The sequence below is a fragment of the Aythya marila genome (genome assembly GCF_965140915.1).
Source record: "Aythya marila genome assembly, chromosome: 2".
Taxonomy (NCBI): Eukaryota; Metazoa; Chordata; class Aves; order Anseriformes; family Anatidae; genus Aythya; species Aythya marila.
The window spans coordinates 34,221,164-34,247,821 of NC_139043.1; the positions used below are offsets into that span (position 1 = coordinate 34,221,164).

The following is a 26,658-nucleotide window of genomic DNA, read 5'->3' on the forward strand; positions in this document are numbered from 1 at the left end:
GAGTAATATGAGCAAGAATCAGTAAAACAGAACGTGTTTTGTCACCAGTTTCTCCTGGTATGTTGTATCAAACCTTTAGAAGAGTTGGGTACGTGTTTGTTTCTTGTAATTACTTGTGAATAGTTCCCAGCATTGGCATTCAGAAATAGTTAATGAAATTGTATCATATGCTTACTCTGTTAAAATTATGACGAACACTTTTGGTGGCATTCCTTGACAGTCAGGATGAAATTATTTTTGCTGTGAGAGCTTGGTAGTCTTATTCCTTTTGCTGTGCCAACATCAACATTCAACCAGCCACATGGTGAGTTATTTCAGAGGGCAAATCTTGCCAGAAATCTAAACAAAGTCAACAGTGTTTCTTCTCCTTAAACCATCTCACCATGACTCCAGCAAGTGCCAAAGATAGTCCAAGAAAAATCTGGACTACCCACTCTGCTTAGCCATCTCATATAACTGCATGCCAATTCCCAGGGAAGACAAAGCTCCTAAGGAAACAGATAAATGCTGACTTTATTACTCATACAGCAATATCATGTCCTGCTTAACCTGTATTCCAAGGTGACATGAGATGTAGGACAGAAAACAAGACGACGCATTTCAGTGGAATTAACTTTTATTGAGGGGGGAAAAAAAAGGTTTACATGTAGTTACAGGTCTTTCCATCCATACTTTCGAACTCCAAAAAGGACTGGAAACAAAACTTGCTTAAATCATTATTGCAATACCAAAAAGTTTTTGTTGTTGTTGTTTAAATGAACAGCAAATTATATAACTAATTGCTATGTTCAATAAATATTTTTTCTCCTGCACTGATTAGGGGGAAATATTCAACCAAGTCCAAAAAAAAAAAAAAAAAAAGATTTTTATGGTTTTAAATGCAGATGTTATCCACTGTGTAGCAATCCAAAAACTTATTTATAAAATACAGTCTTAATTTTCAGTGTACAAGGATCTATTTTCCTGGTCAGCCAAATACCAAATTTTGCTCTAGCTCAAATATTCTACACTCAAAGCAACTACCTGACAAAAAAGAAATCCTCTGGTTCATGACTATCTAAATAAATTTGTCATTACAGGAAAGGCTCAAAGTCGTTATTTGTTTATCAAAGTAATAGGTAAACATTTTAACAGAAAGATTAACGAGTTACTTGGAAATGCAGGTTTATGTTAAAGTATCTGAGTGTATTACATATGACATGCAAGCTTTAAAAATATCATTGCTGTCTTGTAATTAGCCAGGAGTCCAATTGGTTTAAAAACAAAATAGGAATGACTTCCAAAATGTATCAACACTTTGGGTTTTCTATTTCATTTTGCTCAAGATGTTTTACTACACAAAAACTACAACAATTACAATATTTAAGAGTATTACAATAAGAAGGGATGGAAAACAGGAATACTTCAACTGAAGATATGTATACTCTAAATGAACCAAAGTTGTGTAAAATAGCTGGATGGAGAACAAGGAAGGGAGGGAAGCAGTAGGGAAGCTAAGATCTGAACCTTGTATTTAAAAATCATGTCCTCAACTGTAACTCTTCTCATCTTCAATAGCGCCCTGGAAAAAAAAAAACAGACATCATTACTGTGAACAAACAGTACACGTGAACACAAACACTGGAAGTGCCCAGGTTTTTTGTTTTTAGAACTCCCACTGATTGATTATTAGACTAGTAACAAGTCTTATGCTGGCCTGATTCTATTTTTTCCTGTGTATTTACTTACTTGGACTATAGGAACGGGATCTTGATCGTGATCGGTACCGGCTATAGTAAGGCGATGGTGATCGTCTCCTTTAAGGAAAATTAAAAAAGAAAACAAAGATCATCATAATGAAAGAAGCCTCATTCACATTTCTTCTACAGAACAAAACCATTTCCTTAGCACTGACAGATTTGGCCAGCATGAAAGAGTTCAGCTTTATTTGGCTGTGGCTTATAGCTATTTAACAAATGCTTTCACATTTCTCTATCTGACGGGTTTAAAACTATGTGGTATTTCTACAGAACATTTAATAAACTTTCACTATCCCTGCAAACACCTAAGTGCTTTTACAGATGCCTACAATTCTTGTTGTACAACATTCTCTGAAACTAGATAACTTTCAAAACAGTCAGATAGCTATGAAATGTCAAGCATTAAAAACCCCCATCTACAAATAACCTCTTCTTTAACAGCACTGTTTGTCAGCTGTTCCTGATTCTATATCCAGTATGGAAAAAGTCCTCTTCCTGTCTGTCCACTACGTTTGCAGAATATACGCTCTACCTTCTCCAGGTAGCAAAATTAACCTCTCACTTAACTATTTAGTATGTAGCTGAATTACAGAGGCACTGAAGATGACAACTAATCTTACCCAAACTATCGTAACAAGACTCTCGAACAAAGCAAGCACGTATATCCAATCTTGGTACAAACAGAGTCACTTTTTTTTTTTTTTTGCCACCTAACTTCTCAATTTCCCCCCAAACCCACTTTTCCTCCAGAGATAAAATTAAAGTTATGCACCTGTATCTGTAGTCATATTCTTCGTATCTGTCATAACCTCTGTCATACCCTCTATCATAGTAAGAGTCACGGCGACGACCTGCTCCGCCACCACCACCTCCTCCACTGCTATTAGGGAAAAAAAGAGCAAGAAGTACTTCAGATTCTACTCTTCATCAAATTAAATAATTCAGAAACTTTTTCCAGTGTTCTTGTAAATGAGACACTTAAGATGAAGCAATTAATCTAATGATTAAACGTTCAAAGAAAAACATTTAAAGTAACACAACAAAACAGATAAAATCAACATCAAGGTTTTCAGCCTAATTCACATCAAAATCAAAGGCAAATGGACACGCTAATATTTAAGTAAGCTAAAGGTGCCTTAACTGGTTGTGCTAGATGATTTTTTTTTTTATAACATATTCAATCTTTTAAATAAATAAAAATACAGGAAACTACAGTAGGACTTAATAGTATATTAAGTATATACTGAATCACAGTAACACAATTATATTAATACCTTTGTGAGAAGATACAATTGGCATAACTCTAAAATTAAAAAAGAAGTCTGCAGTTCAGTTTTTCAACCAGACTTCAATCGTTCAGTTGAAATTAATTTAATCCCACTGAAGGAAATGAGCAAACTCCTTACTGTGTTGGCCTGCCCATGTAGATGCCTGGAGTGGGTGTATGTGCTCTCTTGGTGATTGAGTAATCCACCCGAATCCTCCTGCCATCCAGCTCCATACCGTTTGCATGCTCCATTGCCTGCAGGAAAGAGAAGGGACGGTGGACGTGAAACCTACAACCCACTAAGGAAAGCTGTGTGCAAAACACACTATTTTCTGTTAGAGAAACAAGCCCCGACCTTGTTTTATTTAGCCTGGTTACTAGTGCCCCACTGTGGCGAATGGCTGGTCTCTGTCCCCCGGCCCGTCCGCCGGCAGTGCTACAGGGCTGCACTGGGGCGCGGGAGCAGCGTGCCACGCAATCCCTTTCTAAGAAAGCACAGGGCTACCCACTAACACAGTCAATTTCTTTGTAGGGGACTTCGCCTACCAGCCCATCAGAAAGGTAAACAAAGTCCAAGCAGCTTTTCCTGAAAACTGCATCTTTCCTAGCGCCGTCCCTGACCCAGAGGGGATGGGCGGATTCAAAAGCTGTGCAAAACAGTGGCTTCCTGTAGGGTGCATATGGCCGGATTACTGCTAGTCGGCTGCCATTTCATGCTCTCCCAGCCTCCTGCCATCTCCCTTACAAGGACCTACTCCAGCAGAGCTTAGTAAAATGGCGGGTTCAGCCTACATGGATACCTAATTACAACCTTCCTCCCCACTCACTCTCACAATAGCAGCCAGCTAAAGCGATACGCAGGAGGGTCTGCGCTTGAGAAGCCTCTGCCTTCAGACCCGCTCGCAGCTCGTGCTCACGCTCGCTGGGTGTTCTAGCCCCTGCTTCTTTGCTCTTTCAATCAATACAGTGGTCTTTCTCAAACTCTTAATCAGTAAAGTAGTTTTTCAGAGGACCACAGCGTACTTTTGAGATTTACATTCAGGTGATAGCAATTAAAAAATAAAAGAATAACCACATTTTACAATTAATGCTGGACTTCATAGTTATTAAAATTTTCAAAGCCAAAATTTTTTTTTGATCCTTCCTCACCACTACTCTTGGATCTCCTAAATACTACTTTACAACCCAGTTCATCCAACACATAGTATTTTCTTTTCTTTTTTTTTTTTTTTTTTTTTGTGATAAAATATACTATTTTAATCTCAAGTTAAACAACAGCAAAAAGACAAATCTTGAGTTTAACCATGAGGCACAATGCACAAGCCTCAAATCATGGTAGAGAAGAGCATTTTCTTTTTTTTTTTTTCTTTTTAAAAATGAAATTAGCAACTGTTTAGAAATGTAACCTTTTTTTTTTGCGGTTCTATAAAAAAGATTGTACTGAATGAACACATAAGCTATAGAGGAGCACACAAAAACCTGACACCCACAAGATCTAACTGTCTCCAAACTGGAAGTGACTGAGTTATCACTATCATATTTATCTGCACTTAGTTTGTGCTTTAATAATTCTGTTTATATCTATACTATATCGCCACCTAGTGAGCTCTGCTCCCACACAGCAATCTAACAACTAGAGTTGGCTAACTGCAAGGCTGAGCCCAAGAACATGTCAAGTTTCTCAACATATCCTGAAATATGTTTTGTGAATTAAACGTAACCATTAGCTTTAGTTTCCTAGCTTTGAAATGTCTTGAAAGATCTTGCTCCACAAGGATGAAAGAACTAAAAATAAATCTGTGCATTCATGTTATGAGCGTATATGCACATGACAATAAAACTGAATGCTGCTAAAAAGCTGGCTGAAAAATCAGCATCTTGATGAAAAGCATTTTTCTGGAAAAAGTGGCGATACGCAATGAGTCTTGGAAGGAAAGGAACTTTCCGCTTCATGGCACTTTTATGTCTGATCAACAACTTGCAGCCAAAAATTTAGCTGATAACAAGCCACCTGAACTCCAGAACACCTGGCACCTGTTTTGTTTAGTTAAAAGAACCAGAACCTCTTTTAAGATGAAGGAGGAAGAGTTAGTGCAGGGAGCAGTACAGAGAAAAGCAGGATACCAGCAGGGTAGCTGATGAATTAATTGAGACTTGATAGTTTGTCTTGGAAATACCAGGAAATGCTTTGTATTTCAGCGGATAAAGTAAAAACATAAAATAAACCACCATAAATACAGAAATAATTTTGATGGTATCACTCACATTCAGTCCTTTGCAAATGGAAAATTCTTAACTCTTTGAAACAAAGTACTTCAGTGGACTTCATTAACTAATGATTGCTTTGGTATGAAAAAAAGTCTATTTTAAAACATACTTCAGACAAGTGATACCACAGTATTTATGTTGTACAAAGACTGTCAAAACATATTCATGACCCTACTTACTTTTAATATTTTTCCTTCAATTAAAAACATCTGATATTCAAATTTAAGATTTTACAATTTTTTTTTTTTTAGAGTAGCATGTTGTGTTTAAAACAAATTTCAGTTTGCTTCTCCTGCTACTCTGGGCATACATGAACACTAAGAATATTCAAATTTTAAAGGTAAAAGAAGTTGCATACTTGCTTTAACAATGAAGAAAACATTTTCCAACACTATCTCAAAGATAGAAATATATTTTCCAGATCAAACAAAACATGTTTAAGGAAAAAATCAAATTACACTGGGGTTGAAAAGACAAGTAATACCTTTTTATGAGCCTTTAACTGTCAGTTTATTTTTATTTCAACCTGGATTTTCTTCCAAATATCTGAGCATTCTCAGAAGACTGGCACAGCTTTTGCAAGATGACAGTAAGCAAGCAAGCAACCAGGATTCCCATAAGCGTACACTATTAGTTTGGGTTGCAAACTCTGAAGAAAAACTGACTTTGTAGGCCAGCATATACATCTCTATGTTGGCAGTCAGAAGACACAACATAAGACTTGTGAACAAAATGTATAATAATCTTAGATTACAGTTTTACACCTAGAATAGTCTATCCATAACAAGAAAGTTCTTTCAAATTACTATCTTAAGTGTTACTTTGACAAAGACAAGCAGTTCCTAAACTACAAGGTCATCACTTCCAGTGGCTCAGAACAGTTAGAAAGGAAACATTAAATTCATCAGATTTCAATTAATTGCATATATGGTATTCTAAAGATATTAGAGTTTAGGTATAGTAGATTGATTATACTTAAAGAGTCAAACGAGCAATTTATGGTGGGACTCATTTTTAAAAATATTTTCAGGCTAAGAGACTTTTTTTTTCCCCCTTTTAAATCCTGTGTCTTTCCCTAGTTATAATTAAGGCCACCAATAAAAAGATCATTTCCCTTGTGGACACAACATGGGATGAACAGACAATCGATTATTTCCCCACCCCACCCCCAGTACACTGGTATCAGTATTTTACCCCGAATTTTATGAGGATGTCTGAAAGGATGTTCTGGGGAAAAAAAAGTGATGCGAGGAAGAAACAAATGAGGAAACCCAGCTTTCTATACTTACTGCAGCCTGCCAAGTTGAATTGAAGCGTCTATTTCACCTCCGAGCAAGAGCTGTTTACATTCTCTGCTTTGAGGTTGCTTTTTATTTAAATATAATAATAGCAAATATTTTCTTTTTCTTTCTGGGCTTAAATATCTATTGATTACTTAGATTCTTTTTAAAGCATACCTTGAGGAGTTGTATATAGTCAAGAAATACAGGATTTTAGAGAATCAGAATGAGTAACTGGGTATGTTTCTGTACGAGCAATTTCATGGTATTTCATGGCCTCCAGAAATCTGAAACTGGTAATTCAAAATATCTAAAACCTTCTCATGTTCTTTTCTGGTACATCAAGAGTCCTTTTGATACTACAAACACCACTTAAACATTTCTTCAATAAGCTTTAGGAGAAGCTTTAGTCAGTAACAATGCTTCTAAAACTGGTCTGCTTGCACCACAGATTAAATGTCTTGCAAATTAAAATGAAAAACAAGACCAAAGCACCTGTAATCATTCTAGTCTTTGGCAACTGAGTTAACAGCTCAGTCTGTCTGCATAAAGTTTGCCTTGATTGCTAAAAAACTACTTCAGAAAATTGTTCCGAAAGATGGTCAAAACTGTAAATAGCATGTAAGTCGCATTAGGAACTAAAAGTTCCCTACTGCCAACAGCTGTTGTAGTTAATGCTTCTCAGATGAGTTCTCGCTACAGACACACAATACTTTCACAGTAGCCTCAGCTTTAACAGCTAACGGTTGATAGTATGAATTACTGAAAAGCTGGATAGTTGCATATGAAATCCCTGCCACAGTAAGAATCACCTCCCTAGAACACCCAATGCTTTTTACTCACGATTCTCTTACTGCTAACCCTGAGATAATCATTCTGCCTCCCAACTTTTTTTTTTTTTTAATCCTGCTACATGGGTCTGTATTTTTTCTGTAAACCCTGGAAGAAATGCTAATAATAATGTAATGAGCAGGTGAACATCCTTTAATACTTAGCTAAACTATTTCAAAATGGACACCTCAGTGCCAGTGTTGCAAATGCTGAGAACTATAAAAGAAAATATCTTCAGAAACAGGTCTTCAACAGAAATGTATGGATCTCGTTCTCCACATACGGGTACTGTACTCCTCACATGGAGTTCTGAAGACTTAGAGTAGCGATACAATGTAAGACAAGCCATTGCAACAGACAAGGCCAAAAAGGAGTACCAAATACTAATCTTCTAACTTTATGTAAACAAAGATGTAGCTTCATAAAAAAAAAAAAATCAAAACACGTAACAACCTTTTAACCAGCTCAGTAACTGACACATTTTGTAAGAATGGTTACTCATGATGACAAAGCTTCCCAACAAGATCTGCGCAGCAACACAATCCACACTGGGCTGGGACTGACCTATCTTAAACCAAGTACAAAAGCTTAAACACACTCACAACCCACTTAGTGTCACTGAGTATCAACAGTGTTTGAGAGTGCATCAGCCAAGAGGCTTCCCAGTGCACCCCTCTTGGAAGAACAACAGTAAAGATGCTTTGAAATCTTTGTTGTCCATTCCCCTGTACTCCCCAGGAACAGGGTTCTACGTCTATTTAGTCCATCTATGACTGCTGAACTGAACTGCAGCCTTTTAAAGCATCTCATTTAGAGTTTCACATTCCCATTATTCAGAGGCTTTTTGTTTGTTTTTCTATTAAGACAAAATGTATTTACTTGGAACAAAAGTAGCACAAGTAACATTGCTATCACCCATACCCAACTTTTCAGATTTGATCCATCTTCCACAAGCAATTAATTTATGTCCTTCAGTCCTCCTACAGGGCCTGCCACAGATTTTCACACCTCTAGCTAGAATCTCTTTTCCTGCTTATTGCTACTTCAAATCTGTATTCAGAGCCCGTGAAATCAAGTCAAATAAAGTCTTCTTTTTCCCCCGCAATGGGCTGGTGTGGGAAGAGGGAGGAGTGTAAAACCTCGCAACACTTGGAATTTATATAACTGAAATAATTTAGCAAAGAGGACAGGAGAAAAATTTGTTTACATTCCCAATGACTTCAGTTCCCACTTACAGTGCTCATCTTTACTTCTGTATTTCTGATGCTGCATGTAATATCCCTTTTTTTTTTTCCCCTTTGCATTCCAGTTTTGTAGTTTCTGCCAAAGCAGCTTCATACTAAACGAATTGCTTTATGGTATTTACACGGAACATTTTAAGAAATGCATGGTGTCATGCATGACCACTGCCAATGACAACTAGGAAAAAAAAAATGTACTTCTAAAGACATAAAGTTTTAAAACAGACAAGACTAGTATATGAATGTGCCAAGATACCGTGCAGGTATTTTAGATACTAACTGTGCTACAGAATGGTCACAGTTTCAAAATCCCACCTGTGAGAGAAATCAAGTTGTGTTTTTGCAGTGGAAAATTCTACTAACCTTGTATATTCAAAAGTGATTGTGCAGGCATACAGTGGGAAGTATGTTAAGCAGATAAGGGCAAGGTCCCACTGTCCCAAAATAAGCAGAATAGCTAAGAAAAACAAGATGAGCAGTGCGAAATCAGTAAAAACAACAACAAAAAAAAAATCACAGGCCCTCTAGTCATGAGAGAAGTTAAAAAAAAAAAAAAAGGAGAAATTAATGGTTGGTCAAATAAAATTGTATATACCTGGTATATAGCAGGTGTTGAGTAGTTTGTGGACCTGTAGTACTCAGCCAATGAGGAAATAGAAGGAATTAAGCATTGGGTAATAGGGAATAAAAGGTTATTATATGCTTTTGCTGGATGCTCCCATTTGCAGGATGACCTCCACTGCAATTGTAAATAAAAATAGTACTTCACTGAGATCCTCATGTGAGTCCGTGTTATTGGCTGCAGGCTGTTTCTAACAAACCCCAGTGCAAAGAAATATTAGGCTAAAAGGTCATAACCAGAAAGGCCAGGAAATGTGAATCCTACCCATTCTAACACCTCTCTCAACACATCAAAGCAACAGTGGGAAAATAAAGTGAAGCTGAAGGAAGTCTCCTGTTCTGAACTCCTATTCTAGCCTGCAACAACCACACACATGCAACTTCCATTCTCATTATAAACCATTTCTCTGTGCAACACTTCACCATCTTTTACAGCTGCTTGCCATATCACAATTGCTTGTAGAATCGTACCAGAAATCAGTCAAAGCTCAAAACTGAGTCTAGTTCAAGCAAGCCATCCATGAAACATTTTTTGTTAAATTATCATCACCTAGCATCAGCAATTTTCATTTTTAAGTTACTGATACTAGGCCCACAGCTGTCACCCTCCCTTCCTGCAGTGCTAGGTGAGAAGAGTCGGACCCAACCGTTATGAATATACTTATCTAACGTAAACAGAATCAAACAGCAAATCTGAAACATCTGCCCATGACTACTCATCCATAAACATGATGCTTGAAGTCTGTAACTCATTTTGCAAATAAGGAAGAAGGAGGAATCTCCACAATGAAAGCTTACATGCTAAGTTAGTATTTGTACTGTACTTTACTCATCTTAAAGAATGTCTGACTGAAATAGTTCTTCTTTAAAGAACGGATACATCTACAACATTTTTTAACAACAATTTTGCATCTACAAATTTTATCATATTTAGTGAAGCTCACAGTATCCATATGCAGGTTAAAATATTTCTTACTGCAGTGAATCTTAATACAGGCCACTGTTCAGATTCTTTGATTCTTTCCTTACACATCAATCACACTACTGACCACTTAGTCCATCTGCAAACAGCTATTTGTGTAACTAGCCAAGTCACTAACTGAGGCTTAATTGAGGACAGAAAATGTACTCCCTCAAATGCATGGTGACATACTTCAAAAGAAAACAGTAAAGAGAACCTTCAGAATTTTGATACAGAAAATTAGTTTGAAGAGTTAACTTTGAAAAATTTGGAAAAATCCTAGATGTCTATGTCTGCCTGAAGATTTATTTTCATTTTGGGGTAACAGATTAACAAATCAAAGTACTATGTTCTTTAGTAATTCAATACGGACAGCTCAGGCTCAAAATTTGCCCAAACATCTGAACATTGAACTAATGTGTTTGATCTGTCTAAAAGTGCCACATGATTTGAACAAGTATTTTAAATGAATCTCACTCAGAACTTTCTAGTGAATATGCACTCAAAAATGTTTTTTTGTTTTGTTTTTGTTTTTTTACAAAGATATTTGTAAAGACAACACACAAAGAGCACACCTGTTTAAAGTAGTAAAGCATGAATTTACCTCTTTAGAATCATCAATCCTCTCAAAATAAACGAAAGCAAATCCTCTTGATCGTCCAGTCCGCTGATCATAAACCACATTGACACCAGTCAAAGGTCCGTAACGGGAGAAGACTTCACGCAAATCTCTCTCAGTGGTATACAAACTGAGACCAAACACTCCGAGACATGTATTAGGATCTGGATTGGCCTGGTAAGACAAGCATTCAACTTCAATTAAGTTAATAAAACACAAGTTATACATTATTACATTGAAATTTCTCAATTATTTTTAAATGAAAAAAAATTAAGCATAGTTTATTACAAATCTTAATATTTCAAGCATTAACATTTCAATCTTAAAGTACAGCTCATTTTCTGGTTTTTATTTTATATATTTTAAAAAAAGTAAACTTCCCATGTTGGTGAAAAATTCCGACTGTACACTTGAGAGAAACAAAGCACTATGGTTACAGAAGAGATACAGGTAACAAGAACCTGTTTTATTAGTATTTCTCACTCAAATCATCAACAAGCTGAAGGCAGGATGGCCAAGTGTGTGCTGAAAATTGGTCAGCCAGCCTTAACTCCTATCTTCAGCCATTCCGCAAAGGTCACCACCACTGGTTCTGAATACTGCAGGCTGCCTCCAATTTCATACACTAAAAGCATCTGAGATCCTAAGCATGGACAGCTGAACAATAACATGCCTTCTATCAAAGGTGTGTTCTTCCCAACCCATCCTCCCTCCAGCATTTCATTTTCAACTATAATGAAAGTTAATATTTAAATTTGAAAGTTTCTTTCTGTTCAATAAACTGGATCAAAACCAGCAGCTTCTCTCAACTACATACTGAAGGCTGGTTCTGTGAAACTGTAACCCAAACGTGCGCTCACTTTTCTAGAGCAAGACTCTCAATTCTTTAAAATAATGTGGGCAATGGAAATACTCATACACTTTACTTCAACTAAAGGAAGTCAAATAAGAAATTGTACAATTGTTCAAGATACTGCAATTCATTTTCCTATCAGGTTCAAAATTTCTCTACACGCCCCAGAATTCATACAATGCCAATTTCATTTTAAGAATTACCTTGATCAAGGTAAGTTGTTGTTGTTTTGGTTTTGTTGAGATTTTTTTTCCTAGCTAAGTTCTTGGCACCTGTTATACTAGACTCAGGAATTTAAAATTGGGGCAACAGGCATTTTTTCTGCTGAAATAGTAACTACAAGTCAACACAGATGAAATTTGTATTTCAGCTTCAGGTTTTCAAAGCATAGTGCTGTACTGTACTGATGCACCAGTAATTTATGCCTCAGAGATTGCCTTTCATCCTGACTTGAAGAATGAACAAACTGAGATCTCCTGTCATGTTCTCTTATGAACCCCTCTGTAGTCCTGGATACCAAGGTGACAATTTTTAGATGACAATTTAAAGTATAGTCTTGGATTTCAAAGCTTACTTCCATAAGGAAAGGAAAATTCTACTTCCAAGTACATAGTCATGAAACAAACTAAGACTAAAAGCAGAGTAAAAGCATTCCATGGTCTCTAGCTGAAATTCTACACCTTTGAACAAATTAAGTAACTACATTAAGCCAAGTAACAGGCACGGAACATTAGAACATGCGCGTTAGTTACCGGGATTTAAACTTCAACATGCAGATTTTCAGACAGAGAGCCATGAGAATCAGAATGCAAAATATAAACCAAGAAAAACATTTCTATGTGCAGTTGGCTTAAGTTTACCCTACTGTGTTCTCCATCTGCAGAAAAATGTTTAGAACTTCAACTCTTGTTTTCTGGAGAACCATAACATTAGATAGTGACTGCGACCAAGTTAAGCACATCTTTTTTACTACACAAGAAAAAAAAAATATTTGGATAGTATTTTTCCATGTAGGAAGTAGCGACTTGATAAGCACTTCTTTTCACAAGAATGTTTAAAAACATTACAGCTTTGTTTACTTGCTTCTGCCTGAGCAGGTTCAGTGAAAGCATCAGTTTCTTATCTGCAACCTACCCTAGCTCCAGTTAAAAAATTACAGCTTGCTGATATAACAAATTACCCTATCTTTTACCAAGACATGGAAAAGATGAAGTACACGATTCACCTGTGCTCTCATACTATCGTTCCTTATTTTTATAATGGTATGTTTCAAATTGTTCTGTTTTTTTTTTTTTCCTCATAACTTTTTTTCAGGAGTTCATTGTGAAAATACGATGCCCAAAAATACCTGTGTATTTGTTTCTCTGCATTTGCCAAATTTCAAACATCAGTTTTAAGTAATGAACCCTATTACCTATGCTAAGGCAAGCTAAGTACAGAGAACCACTCTGTGCACTCTAAGCAACAAGTGACCACTGGAAAGATTGTTCAGTGTCAGCCATCACCACTGGAAAGATTTTGACTGTGCAGAATTAAAAGACAGCTTTAATACTAAATTTTTTGTACTGCCTCCCATTGGCACAGTATGCCAAGGTCAGCAGAAGTGGCAAAATTGCTACCAATTTTCCTAGTGTCCTTAGACCTTGAAGCTTAGAGAATTCTAATCTGGCTTATTTTTGTTTTGACACTATTAGAACTACTCCTTAGAATGAACATGGAATTCACTCTGAGAAGGACTTTCTCATGTTTCACAGAGTCATTTCCAAGGCAAAAAAGACTTCACAGCAAAATATTCTAATACTTCCTAAAGTAGTAAAGTGGATTCATTTGTCTTTCACCAGGAAATCTGCTAAGCCTTTTGAAGTTGTTATTCCTGCCAACTTTTTAAGACATTAGATTCGTATTTACAACAGTATGACTACACACTGGCAACAATCCACAAATAGCTTAAGTACAAATGTTGCTTCACAACAGCTTAAGCTGCTGTACATTAGCACTGCTGTAGTCTTGCCTTCTTCCACATAATCATCTTCTCCCTCACATTAGTATTAACTGGTTGTGGTAAGCTGCTTCACTAAGGTAAGCATGCAAAAAAAAATATATTCTTTTTGACAGGATTAATAACAAATAAAGAAAAATAAAGAAAAACTAAAAAAGACGAATACTAAAAAGATCATTCATGGTCCTCACCAAGGAACAGGCAGACCCGCGTGTAGCAGCACTCACTTAGATCAGCATCAAGTAATGCAAAACCAGAATCTAAGACACTGAACAAGGAAGGACACTGGGGGAAATCTCTCTGAATGACACAGTAGTATCATCTTACGTCTTTGTTAGTTTACCTACACTTTCTATCCCTGTCTGTACAGAAACTAAGTTATTTCATTTGAATTCTGAGAAGACTACCGATCCTTTTCATAGCTCTCCGTTTTTCTAGTTTAAGATTTGAAAATGAGTTAATTTCTTCAAGTTAAATCGAAATCATTACTTGGAAATAAAGAAATCACAAGCAATCTGCAACATAATACGCTATATGTTATAGAGAGCCTTTTTTTTCCCCTTACTCCTATAGTTACCTTGGAATTATTTTCACTTTTTTTTTTTTTTTTTTTAAAGGCATGCACAGTTGCCTTTTTTGTGTAGTGTACGTATGCTTGGAACAGCATAAAAATAGAAGAAGTCTAACTTCTAGAGCAGAGGGAAACGGATGCAACCTATCTACCCATACTCACTTGGGACAGTATGGCTTACGGTAAAATTCTATGACTACCCTGCCAATGGCTGGCACACAACATCAGTGCCTAGTTGTTAAGGAAAGACTTTGTCCCCCCAACCCAAAAACAATTCCTGTACAATTCCCAATAACAAGACAGCAAGTCAAATTCAGCCTGCAGTTATCTTAGACTACACTGATGTAAGCAGCGACTGTTCTGTTGATACTCAGCCTTGGGGAACATGACATACTCTGCTGCCTGTGTGCCTTCTCCTGTTGGACATTGGAGAGTGACTACGGCTCCTTCGACGGCGGTATTCTGGCGTGTACGATCTGCTTCGAGAACGTCTCCTATGGGAATGAGAATGGGAATGGGATCTGGAGCGAGTGTAACGTCTGTGCGAATGTCTTCTGGACCTGGATCTTCAACAAAGAAAAAGCTTTTAGTTAGGTCATATGCACCCAATGTGTTGAAATGTAAGCCTTACATTTCCCAGAGAAAAATTTTAAATTCATTTTTCAGAGGCTCACTACAATAAAAATAGTTAAGTTTCTTCTACTTTGTGCATCTTAAGATTGCAGATCTTAAATAATTTGCTCAGTAGCACAAGTTTCAATGTGCTCAGAGTGCTTCTGGTATCAAACACAGATTATATTCACAACAGTCTTCAGACAATTCAGAGCTTAGACTTGTATTAGCTTGGCTCCACATGTAACACTTGTATACTGATACAGGCACCAAGTATACCACACTGTAAAATATTGTCTTAAGCTGATAAACTGAAAGATCTAGCAGTACAACAGTGCTAGGGCATCTACAAATGAAGTTTGAAAATCGGTTGAGACCAAAAAAGCTGTTAGACTCCTCAAGCATTTCTCTGCAGATATCCAGTCAGTGATGAATACAATTTTGAACTCGCATAATTCTGTCAAAGCTGCATGATTTCATACAGTTGTTATATCCTACTAACAGGCAGATATCTGGCTATACACTGCAAGAGAAGAAGCAGTAACATCGGGCTGAACTTTGCAATTTCAGAGCACAATAACTCTTCTAGACTTCCCTGGTAAAGTAAACAGATAGAGAAGACACTGATCTCTCCCAGGAACTAGTAAAGAAGAAAAATGTAGTACTGTGCGAATCCCCCTCCCTCTCCAGGGGCACACTTGTTTTGTTTTCTGTTTTTTCGCTCCACCGATAAAAGGAAAACTGGTAGAGTTACTGAATCAACAGTATGAAGGTGCACGGCAAGATGGAAGAAGAGAAGTGGCATGAGCTGGATATTTTATGACAGAGGAAAAAAAGGCAGACATTCCTCCTGTACACCAAGTAGTTCTCTCAGAACTGAGAATTGTAAAACTTTGCCTGTGCAGGCACAAGCAGTGAGAGGAAGGCATATGCAGCTTCCAAAAACGAGCTTAAATACTAAAGCTGCCATAAATTATGAAGCTATCCATGCCCAACTTTAATCAAAATTTTTTCAGTTTTTTTTTTTTTTTTTTTTTTTTTAAAAAAAGATTCTGGTGCAGGACTGTTAAGAACTGGCCCAAGTAGTGTCTTCCAGCATTTCCAATAGCTATGGAGCTTACTCTTTTATCCAACCCAGACTACTTTTGCTGTAGTTCTCCCTTCAGTTTTCCTTCTTTCCTAAAGGAGGGGTCTACACAAGAAAGAGTTCCCCTGAAAAAGGTTTTGGGGGAAGGGGACATAAGCTTTTACAGAACTGAGCTGTACTCTCTTCCCTCTCTTCTGGAGTAGTTAAATCTTCTCATTTTAGTAATGATTTCTACTCCACTACTTCTATTATATTACCTCTCTATAAATCCACACACACTATTACTTACGGAATCCTCCCCCAGCTTTGTTCAACTATACATCCACCAACACACAAATTAACAGTCTTCTTAATACATTTCCAAAAGGTTTATAATTTTTATAAGGGGAGAAAAATCTCAGCAATGTATCAAAAGAACAGGCATAAGCAGTAGTAGTGAATATCAACTCAAACTTATTTCCAGACATACCTCGATTTTGATCTCGACCTAGAGTGCGATTCAGAATGTTTGGAAGCTCTCGATGGACTGCGAGATCCTGACCTGCTCTCCGATTTTACACGAGCAGGACTCCCAGCTGGAGATTTTGACTGGGAGCGAGACTCCTAACGAAAAAGATAGTATTACAAATGGTATTGGTTGTACAAATGCCTAACTCCTAACATTTAAAGTACAGTAATTCTATTATATTGATTGCTCCTGAAAAAACAAATGGTTAGGCAATACCCTCCAGAACAAATTTTCATTTTGCTAGCCCACTGTTAATATTGTATGCTTTCCTCAAATAGATCCCTGCTTGAACCAGATCACCAATTCTCTATTAACTAAGTAATCATGCAAATTCATCTACAACTTGATCATACAGACACTGGAACATAAACCATACATTTACTTAACCTAGGACCCATTCATTCTTCCAGATTCTTTTAATTCTACTTCACTCTTGCTTTCTACTTCTCTTCATTCTTCATTGAGTTTTTCATTTTTCATACTTCGTGTATTCTTCCCCAATTCAAACAATTCATTAAAGCCTTAAAAAAAACATTCAAGTGCTTCTATCTGACCAATCTTCTGTTCAATTTTTTCCCCCATTCAATTTTAATTTTCTGATCTTTAATACTTTTCATTAGCCTTCTTTTATCTTGATTTATCTTCCACATTCTTGGAAAAAACTCTTCAATTTCTTCACGAACATTAACCTTAATGGAAAAAGAACATTTAGTATATTTAAGCACGTGGGGATTATAAAACTCTGCTGGAGTTCAGATGTTATCTACCAAATTGAAAAGCCAGCAGGTAAAGTGCAAGAAACTACTTTATAAAACAACCTTTTTTTAAAAAAAGCTTTAAAACTGTATAAGTGTCTACGGTCTAACAATGAGCTTACTGAGTTCTCAGTGTTTTACTGTATTTTCAAAGCTACCCTCCTCCCCTTTCAGATTTTTATTCTCTGTACGACACATAGATGAACTAAAAAGCTAATTAGCACAAATATATATTAAAAATATTGATATAGATAACTGATTTTCCCCCTAATAACAACTATGTACTTCTCAGTATTAAATATCCCAAATTCCACTCCTACACATTATTACTAAGACACTCAGTTCAACAGCACGGCCAAAGACTTCCAGTCAAAATCTATCTATGCACATACTTACTCGCATAATACATGCACATAGATATATGCAAGACAAATTTTTCTTCCTACTTTCTCTTCCTCATTGTTATCCTGTTTTCCTTGCACACAACTTAATCCACAAAAAACAAGACGTATAATACTGCAGTTCAAAGCAATCCAATAACAGACAGGAGTTTTTTTTTTGTTTTCTTGTATGATAATGCACACAAGAGAAAAACTAGGAAAACAAGCAAACAAAGAGCAGGTTAGGATTTCCTCACATTTTAGCGTACAGCATTCCTAGGGAGCTCAGCTATATAAAAACAAAAAAAAAGCTGTGGAAATGTGTGCTATATACCTCTATAATGTCACAAAAAAACGTGCAAAACTTGTAATGGAAAAATCGCACAGCAAGTTCCCCTCCCACAAGCGTTACATTTCATTTTCATCATATATTCTCTTGCCTGTCCTTAAAATACTTTTCCCAACTTATCTATTTTTCCGTGTAAGTCCAGATTTGCATTTTCTTTTGTAGTTGAATTCTTCAGCATTCTGAAGTCCTTTCCAAAGGACTCCTTCCTCGTATTCAAAGACAATAAATCGACCAAAAATGAAACATGGGAGACCCCTTATTTATTACAGCAGTATTACAGCTATGCTGCCTTTCCCCCTTTACCTCAATGAAAAGGACACAGGATACGTGGAGAGCGCCACCTTCTAATTTGACAGGCACACTAAACTGATCAGTGAAGGCCAAATTCAAAGCTGGGCTGTGACGTGGACCCCAGCAGGTCTACGTTACAGGTTATCCTATTGAGCCAGCTATCTGCTGGTCTAGCTACAAGACTGTCGCAGAAAGAGAAGGAAGAACGGGCACTTAAGTAATACCAGATTTTATTCTGTGTTCTTACTGTCATATTTGAAATTCACTGTTCATTATTAAAAATAAAAAAACAAAAACCAAAAAACTTTTAGAGCCACTAACATGCTTTTTCATTACCTCTCCTCTAATTTTGTACTCTTTATTGTTTGATAGCCCTCTTTAATTCTTACATTTATACTTCATATCCTGCAATACTTCCCAGTTTCTCCTGGAGTTATTTCCACTCCCCTCCTCAGTGAAAGTGACCAATAATATAGAAAAGCACTTAATGTGACACCCTTCAGATTTAGAATAGATCCTTCAATAAAAAAAAACAAAGAATTCACTCTCCTCAGTCACTCTTTAATGAGGACACTGTACTGTCCATTCTCTTTTTACATTTGAAAGATCACTTCTTAAACAATAAGGTTGGAAAAAAAAAGAAAAAGAAAAAACAAGAACAAACAAAAAAACAAATCAGATACCACACCATCTAGAAGTGTTGGAAGGTTCCAAAAATATTAAGAACCCAGTTAACTCCCATACAATGACAAAATTAGCTTAGCATCCTTATCTATTCAACTGAAGCATCTTCTGATGCTGCCCCCAGTTTTCTAAGAGTATCAGTTCTGACAACAGCTCTGTATGAAGTTGCCAAAAGTAAGCAGTGTAGCATTTCATGGAGTTCAAGTCCTTTCCAAGCTGGTTGCTCCAGCCCTTTAAGGGCTGCACTCACAAACACGTAACTTTAGAAGCGGAGGGACAGAGGTGACAGCAGGAGTTCTTACACATTTCAAACTTCCTCAAACCAAGTACCTGTAGATGTAAACTGCAGCTGAAGAGAGATTACCTGTTAGCAGTTGCATACCGTGTCTGTCACTGGCAGGCAATTACATCTCATCTTCTGATGCAGCATAGATCACCTAGTTATATCTCCTACAGTGCTTCAAAAGGAGACACTAAGGGAATCGCAATAACCTGGAAGAGTTTAAGGCCTTAAGGAGGACACTGGAAAAGTACCTAATAAGATTTACATCAGCAAGACTACAGGTAGGGATTAAGAGAGTCAGAGCTTCAAGGTGTCACACAGAGCAATTTTAAAGAATTTTCCTCCTCTATTTCCTGATGAGATAGTAATTAGCAAGATTTGCCTTAGTCTATGTCACAGACAGACCCAACTGTTCTTCATAACCAATTTATACATCCATTCTGCAATATCAACAAGAACATTATAGTCAACGTGTATGTCATCTGTACATCATCTTTAACAACAGCAAATAGACACCTCTATCATCCAAAGCATTCAAATCCCTAAGTTCTGTACTAGTCTTCAAGTAATTAGATACCCTGATCTTAGCTCCATGTTTACCCCATAAATTAATTAAACTACTACTTAAGAAAGAATGAACTACAGTTTCTCTCTGTATCCCCAATATTTACTTATTCTTTCTGTTCTAAAGATCCTCAGTCACTTGAGGGCCACAGATCAGACTGCATTTTGTTAAAGTCAGCTCCTCGCCCCACAACAGCCTCACACTTGACAGTGTGCACCTTCATGTCTTCTGCTTTGTTACGCAACTCTCAAGGCACCACTCTCACCCTTACAGGCAGACAGACGCTCACTGGGACCATTTCAAACCATCTATATTTGCTCTCAGTACAGTTGGTAGGAAAGAGCCAGCCAGCCAGCCAGCGAGCTACCTAATAGTCTTCAGATCAATCTTCCCATTCAAAAGACACGTATTTGTCAATAACACTTTTCCCATGGTAAAAATGGAAAAAATCTTCACTGTGCTTCCTCAGAGCAAGATACGGTGACTTCCTCAAGCACATACTGGGAAATGGGATTAATGATTCACTAGGAAGTCAAACTTGGAGGCAAACAAATTATTGTAGGTGAACACAACCTAAAGACTGCTGCTTCAGCTACTGATCCTCTGGTTAAGAACCGCAGAGCTAGAAGCATTTATAGAGAGCACTGAAGAGTATTTTCCATCATTCCTACCTAGTTTATACCAGAAAGAACAACACTGAAAAAAGTAATTCGGACAGGATGCCTCTTCCTACCATCACCTCATGCTCACATAAACCTAGGCACTGAATAACTGATCAACAGCTTTAGCTAAGCGAGATGCTAGTCACGTCACTGCATTTCACCCGTATCGGTACAACTGTTTCAACCATAAGCGATTCAAGTTACAGCTGCCATTTATCTTCCTCATATACTTCAAGAGAAATGCTACTTTCCAAAACAGTTACTTTAAAAAAAAAAAAAAATCACATTCCAAAAAGTTCTATGTGGAGCAGAATTGCAAAAGTCTTTAGGAAGTATTTTTAGATTTCCACCCATCATCAGAGGGCATGATAAAGACAGCAAGAAAAGACAAAAATAGTTTTTACATGACTCTTCTGTCCTCGTTTTTGTCACGTTTTACCATGCCTCAGGCCTCACCATTTCTGAGCATATCATAAAGGGTTTGCTACAAAGCTATCGAAATTTAAGGAGAGATTAAGTAAAAAGAGACAATTAGGCTTACACTAGGCTTCCTATAGCAAAGCATGGGAAGTCAAATGGGAAGAAAAAAACACAATATGTAATCACCAAGAAGTATCAGTTGGCCTCCACCTTAAGGCGTACCACCTGCATGGGGGGGGGCAGAACAGGACAGCAAGTATTATAGCAACACCATTAAGCTAGCAGAAGATGGCAAGATTTTTGTAAAGCCTTGAGCTAAGAAAAAAAAAAATCCTGCCCTAACTCCAAAAATAAAGTCCAACTTCATAAGGGAACAGAAAAGTGAAAGCAGTCAAAAAAGAAACTGAAATTTGGTAGCAGCCTACATTCGCTGGATTAAACTGTCAATTTAGCAGCATCTCTTCCTGAGATGACACCAGATTACTCTTTAACCACTGCTTTGACAGGAACTCACCAACTTTCCTCTGAACTCATCAAAAAAGTTACATTTTTGCTTAATACTGTGATGTCACTCCATACTAAAAATAATACTAATCTCTTAATTAGCTATTTTTCCATAAATATTTTAATACATATGTAAACCTACGTTTCTTTTCATACAGAAACTTAGATACATATTTAACTATTTAAAAAATAAAGTTATTAGCATCAGCAAGCTTTATACATTGTTAAAAATGACACTGCTCCAATAAATATAAATAAATAAATAAAAGTAGCTTCAGCAATAAACCTGAGACACTAAGTTTATCTTTTCAGTGAGGCTTGAATATATACACCTGTCCATGGAAGGGTTCTGTGGTCACTCTTTTGTTCAGGTAACAATCTAAAATTTATTAAGTTTATTAAACAAAACAAACAAAAAAAAATCAACTTTTGTAAAAAGTTTCCTTTCCCATGTTTGCCATTAGAAACCACGGCACGATTACAGCCTACCCAAGCTAATGCAGAACTGCAGAGCGTTAGCAGCCTGTCACACCTGTATTTCAAGAGGTAGGAAAGCAGCGTGCCTTCCTTGCCCCTGAGCTGGCAGGTTGCTGATACAGGTGTCTGAACCAAAGAAATCATCTCAAGGTTGATCAGGTTTAGGTAGCGTTGGAACATATATAAATTTAAGTATTTTCTTCATGAAGCTTGCATGCAAAAAGAAAAAAAAGACACATTCAGAGTATAGCTGACCCAAAAGCCACCTGCGTGCATACAAACTACACATCCTTCCTTCGACAGAATGGCTCACACGTGAAATGATCTAGGGTTCAAGTGCTTTATTAGACTGAAATCACTGAGATTCTGGCGAGAGCAGGAAGAGGCCTCTCATTACAGCCACAGAAGATGATCAATCTGGAGTTCTAAGATGGAGTTCTGCCTTCACTCTGATACAAAGTTTTATCTATTTAGACAAAGAGCCCATTAATATTGGCAGAAAACTAGTAAACTTTTAAGATTACAGAAGTCAAACGCTATCAGAAGCTCAAAAAAATTGATCAAAACTGCAAGTGGAGTTTCCGTTCACGTCTGTTCAGACTGCAACTTTTCCATTGCTCTAGGGAAGCTTTTAATGAAGCTGCATCACAGAATGTGCACCAGATGAACAATCTGTTGTTACAAATAACTGGGCAAGTATGAAAGGAACTGAGATCTAAATCATTACAAAGCTATCATCTATCAACAATAAGAGATAAAAAGTCTCATTTGTCTAACCTGCTCAAAATGAACACTTAAAGGTGATAAAATCCTGTACCTTCTGCAAAACTCACGTCATTGGACAGAAACATGACTTAAAATCTGTTTCCTTCTTCAAGTCCATAAACTTACATCTAGTATGCCCATTATATTTCTAATTATTCTGTCAATTTCTTTCCCCCAACCATACTTGGGGGCAGGATTTCTTCTCTTTCACCAGCCACATCCTTAATACAGAACTTGCTGAAGGAAAATTGATGTAAAAACAAAGCAAACGTTAATTAGTCTGAACATATCTGATTAACATTTGCTTTGGAAAAAAAATCATCAGTAAAGAAGTGAGTGAGCTCAAGAATAATAGTTTAAATCCCTGCAATTTTAACCAACACTTCATAAATGCAAGTTTTCGAATAGTACAGATTATGCAACCTCACTGCAAAGTTATTTCCAAGATTATCCTCAATTTCCTCTTCACATGAAGTGACAGCATGATTTTAAAACTGCAAATTGGAGGCAAGATGCACGGACATCTTAACACTGCTAAAACATGCTTTACAGAATAATTCCAGACATCATTTATTTTTGTTAAAACTATTTTTTTTCTTTGCAAGTAACAAGAAGAACAGGGAAAGATTTTCTAACTAATCTTCCATGTAAAGGTTTATTTTTTTAGATTTTTTTGGTTACTGCTGATTCAATATGCACCTTCATCTTACCAGACTTTATCGCTATTTCGCTACTTTCAAGAACTTTACTGGAAGTGGTTTTGGGGATGATATGCATCTGTATGGACAGAAAGGGACTTAGACTAAACTTACCCCCCCCCCCCCTTGAACATCACACTAGTTAGTCACTAAGCTGAATGCTGAGGAAGGTGGGGAGGACTAAAAGTTAGGTACTCGGAAATCTCTTTTGTGTCAATTTGGAGGAAAGCAGGTTCTCCACCCTCTCCCTGGTCTCTTTGTGGTTCCTTCTCCCACTGAACTCTTCTGCCATATTCTCCCCATCCCATGTGCCTGCACATAACTGAGGCACGAAGACATTCAGCTTGGCACAGTTCTGTCCATTAGGGAATAGGAGACTAAAACACTGAATACCCCCAACACTTACATGCTTAATTTTATGAAATATATATATATATATTAGGCTGCAATATTTTGTAATTTCAAATATTTCAACAGCATCATCGTCAAAAAAAAATGTGTTAGAGAAAGAAAAGAAGAACCGCTTAGGAATGTCCCTAATTAAAACAACAACAAAAAAAGTTGTAAGTGAATGCTGTTCAGTTATGTTTAAAAAAGAGCATTAAGCAAGAGAGTGCCACTTGCTAGACTGATTCAGAAATTCCAGTATCACGGAAAGAATGCAAGTTTTCCAAGTGAAAACTCAATGGGGTCAGTAGTTCTGTCCAACAGGTAGATTTTCCACCTCAAAAAAAAAAATAGCATAAGCTAACTGAGAAGTAACAGTCAGAGAAATGGCTATGCAGGACCTCTCATACTTCAAATACTGTCAAAACATTAATTTTACTTCTACATTTGGCAGAAGAAGGTATGCAGAAATACTGAAACTAAACAGCTGTATCTTTTTTTTTTAAACACTAACATTAGATCCATCACAGAAGCTAATATAAACACTCTCTAGAGGAATCTAATGTAAATAGTTATAAGAAAATAATAAAAAAACATAAATTTTGCTATAAACTGGAAGGCTGAAGTAACAAATTTAAAAAAAAAAATGAACAACGAAGAATACTTATGCTCAACCTTCTCTGAGTTGGCTGGTTTTCCTTTCAGAGACTAGTTCATTTATCTGAAACGAGCATAGGTAGACAGCCGCCTTTGTCCAGCAACTAACACAAGAACAGATTTTGTTTACCTCACCTGAGGAACCAGCAGCAGTCACTGCGCAGCCAGGTACAACACAGTCAGCCTGGGGACTGGGTTTTTTTGGTTTTCTTTATATTTTTTTAGAAGACTAATGTTACAAAAAGGCTACAGCATTTCTGTAAGAATTATTATTGGAATGTGACTCTGGTCCTTTAAAAATTCATTGCTCGGTTCTCCAGGCAACAACCTTATGTAACCGTATTACTGAAAAGCTGCTATCACTGGTTCGTCAGAAAAAGTCACCAAAAGGATGCTCAGGTGTTCTTCTAAAGCAACTCTCTAGGAGAGAACATAAAAAAATATGTATCTCTGAAAAATTAAAAAAAAAAAAAAAAGTAAATGGTGATGGAGTGAGAACAACGCGCGTTTAATTTCTGTTTCAAGCAGCTCCTAATTCCTGCCTGCCCTGCTCATCACTAGGGGAAAACACAAAAAAAAAAAAAAAAAAGAAAAAAGAAAAAAACACAAAGAAAACGGAAGGGACCAGTCGGAGGCCTAGAGAAAAACCGCAGCCATGGGAGGGCAGAGAGAAGGAACAGGCCTGACAGGGATCCCAAACCGCAGCGGCTCCTGGAGAGAAAGTCTTCGGCTCCTCGCGCTCGCTGCGTGCCGGGGGTTTAACAGCGGGGGCTGCACCTCCCTGCCCTCCCTCCCCTCCCCTCCCCGGGGCCTTGCGAGGCTCGGGGCACAGCGGGCAGCAGGAGCGCTCACAAAAGGGCCCGGTCCCTCCTCGGGGCCCGCGGGCAAGGGGAGAGGGGGAAAGGGGGGACCCGAGGCTGGGCCCGGGGAGCAGGAGCGTGAAGAGGGCCGGGGCTGGGCAGGGAGCCGGGCCCTGCTGCCGGGGAAGGGGGGGGGGCAGGATGGAGGCACCCCCACCCCCCCCGGGAAGGGGGATGGCGGCGTGAGGGGGGAAGGAAGATTGGGGGGGGGGGGGGATGGGGGGCAGCGGGCTCAGCCCCCAGCCGGGCCGGTTCCCTCGGGTCGTTAGAAGCAAATAAAATAATATAAATAAATAAATAAATAAAGGGGCGGTGGGGGGACACAGGGCGAGGAGGGGGACGTGAGCGGCTCACGGCCCGGCCAAGCCTCGGGCTCCCGGAGGAGCCATTTTAGCGAGCCCCGCGCCCCCCCCCCCCGTCAGGGCGCCCCCTCTCAGCACGGCCCCGCCAGGGCCGGCCACTCACCCTCCCCTCGAAGTTGTTCTCCTCCACGTCGCTCATGTCGGCAGGGTCCCGGCCACGGGGTTGGGGGCTGGGCGAGGTTAGGCTAGGCTGGGTTAGGATTAAGGATTAGGGCGAACGGGGACGCTCAGTGCCGAGCCGCGACCGCAGCCGCCACCGCCGCCACCTCCCTCCCGCCGCGGCCGCCCCGCGCCGAGTCCCGCCGCAGCGCAAAATGGCGCCGCCGCCGCTCCGGCTGCGCCCGGCACGGCGCGGGGGGGCGGGGCGCGGCCCGCCTGTCACAAAGGAGGCGCCGAGCGCGGCCTCGCTGTGAGGGGAGGTGGCGGCTCCGGGTGGGACGGGGGGCTCGGGGGTTGGCGGCGGGCGCCTCGTCCTCCTCCCCGTGAGGTGAAGGCAGCGCCTTCGCGGCTCTTCGTTTCATCTCGTTTCCCCAAAGCTGCCGCCCCGTGCCCGCACACCGACGGGGGGCATCTGGAGGCGCTCGGTTACCCCATAACTGCCCAGGCTCCTGTCCCCAGCCCGACTTGGCTTCTCATCTCCTGTTACCATCACACACCCGCTCCTTTCTGGCAAATTCCACTGGGAACAGTTTTAAACCTTGATTTAGGCCCCCCTTGCCAGTGTTGTTTTGGTATGACAAATGGCTGCTTCGCACATAGGGCTGGAAGATGGCTTTCAATGTAAGACTTTGGAAATAAAGCCATGAGATCCATCTTGAGTGCTTCTAGGAAAGACAGGCCTACACATCAACTAGTAGTCTTGAGGATTTTCTTTTAAACAGAACATTACTGAAAAGCCTTTCTTTTCACATCACCTTGTTCCTCTCTGTCCCATGTGGTTTGGGCACGTCCTTCCTCCAGCACACACAAACAATTGCAGCTAACCCCTTGCAGGCACTAGAAGCTCAGCAACAAGGCCAAATAGTTGCTTAGGTGAGAAAATTGCCAAAGTTGACCAAATAGTGAGGCTTGCTTTGCCTCTGCTAAGAGCTGCCTGGTTGTG

The 26,658-nt window shown here is 38.6% G+C and overlaps 1 protein-coding gene across 1 annotated transcript; it reads right to left on the minus strand.

The window, feature by feature from the left end:
* Window positions 1-604: 604 nt before the first annotated feature.
* Window positions 605-25,830, minus strand: TRA2A (transformer 2 alpha homolog). Its single transcript, XM_082753752.1, has 8 exons — window positions 25,660-25,830; window positions 16,419-16,552; window positions 14,645-14,816; window positions 10,813-11,001; window positions 3,146-3,261; window positions 2,512-2,619; window positions 1,729-1,796; window positions 605-1,561 (listed from the first exon to the last, which is right to left on the minus strand). Exons 1-8 carry the CDS (start codon window positions 25,693-25,695, stop codon window positions 1,551-1,553), a joined length of 834 nt encoding a protein of 277 aa, XP_082609878.1. The 5' UTR covers window positions 25,696-25,830; the 3' UTR covers window positions 605-1,550.
* Window positions 25,831-26,658: the final 828 nt, after the last annotated feature.

Bases quoted from the DNA above. Each gene is read 5' to 3' on its own strand.
- TRA2A (XM_082753752.1), bottom strand. From the start codon at position 25,695: ATGAGCGACGTGGAGGAGAACAACTTCGAGGGGAGG. The intron at 16,553-25,659 runs GTGAGTGGCCGG...CTTTTTCGTTAG, and splicing joins AGAACAACTTCGAGGGGAGG to GAGTCTCGCTCCCAGTCAAA. The intron at 1,797-2,511 runs GTGCATAACTTT...TTTTCCTTAAAG, and splicing joins GAATATGACTACAGATACAG to GAGACGATCACCATCGCCTT.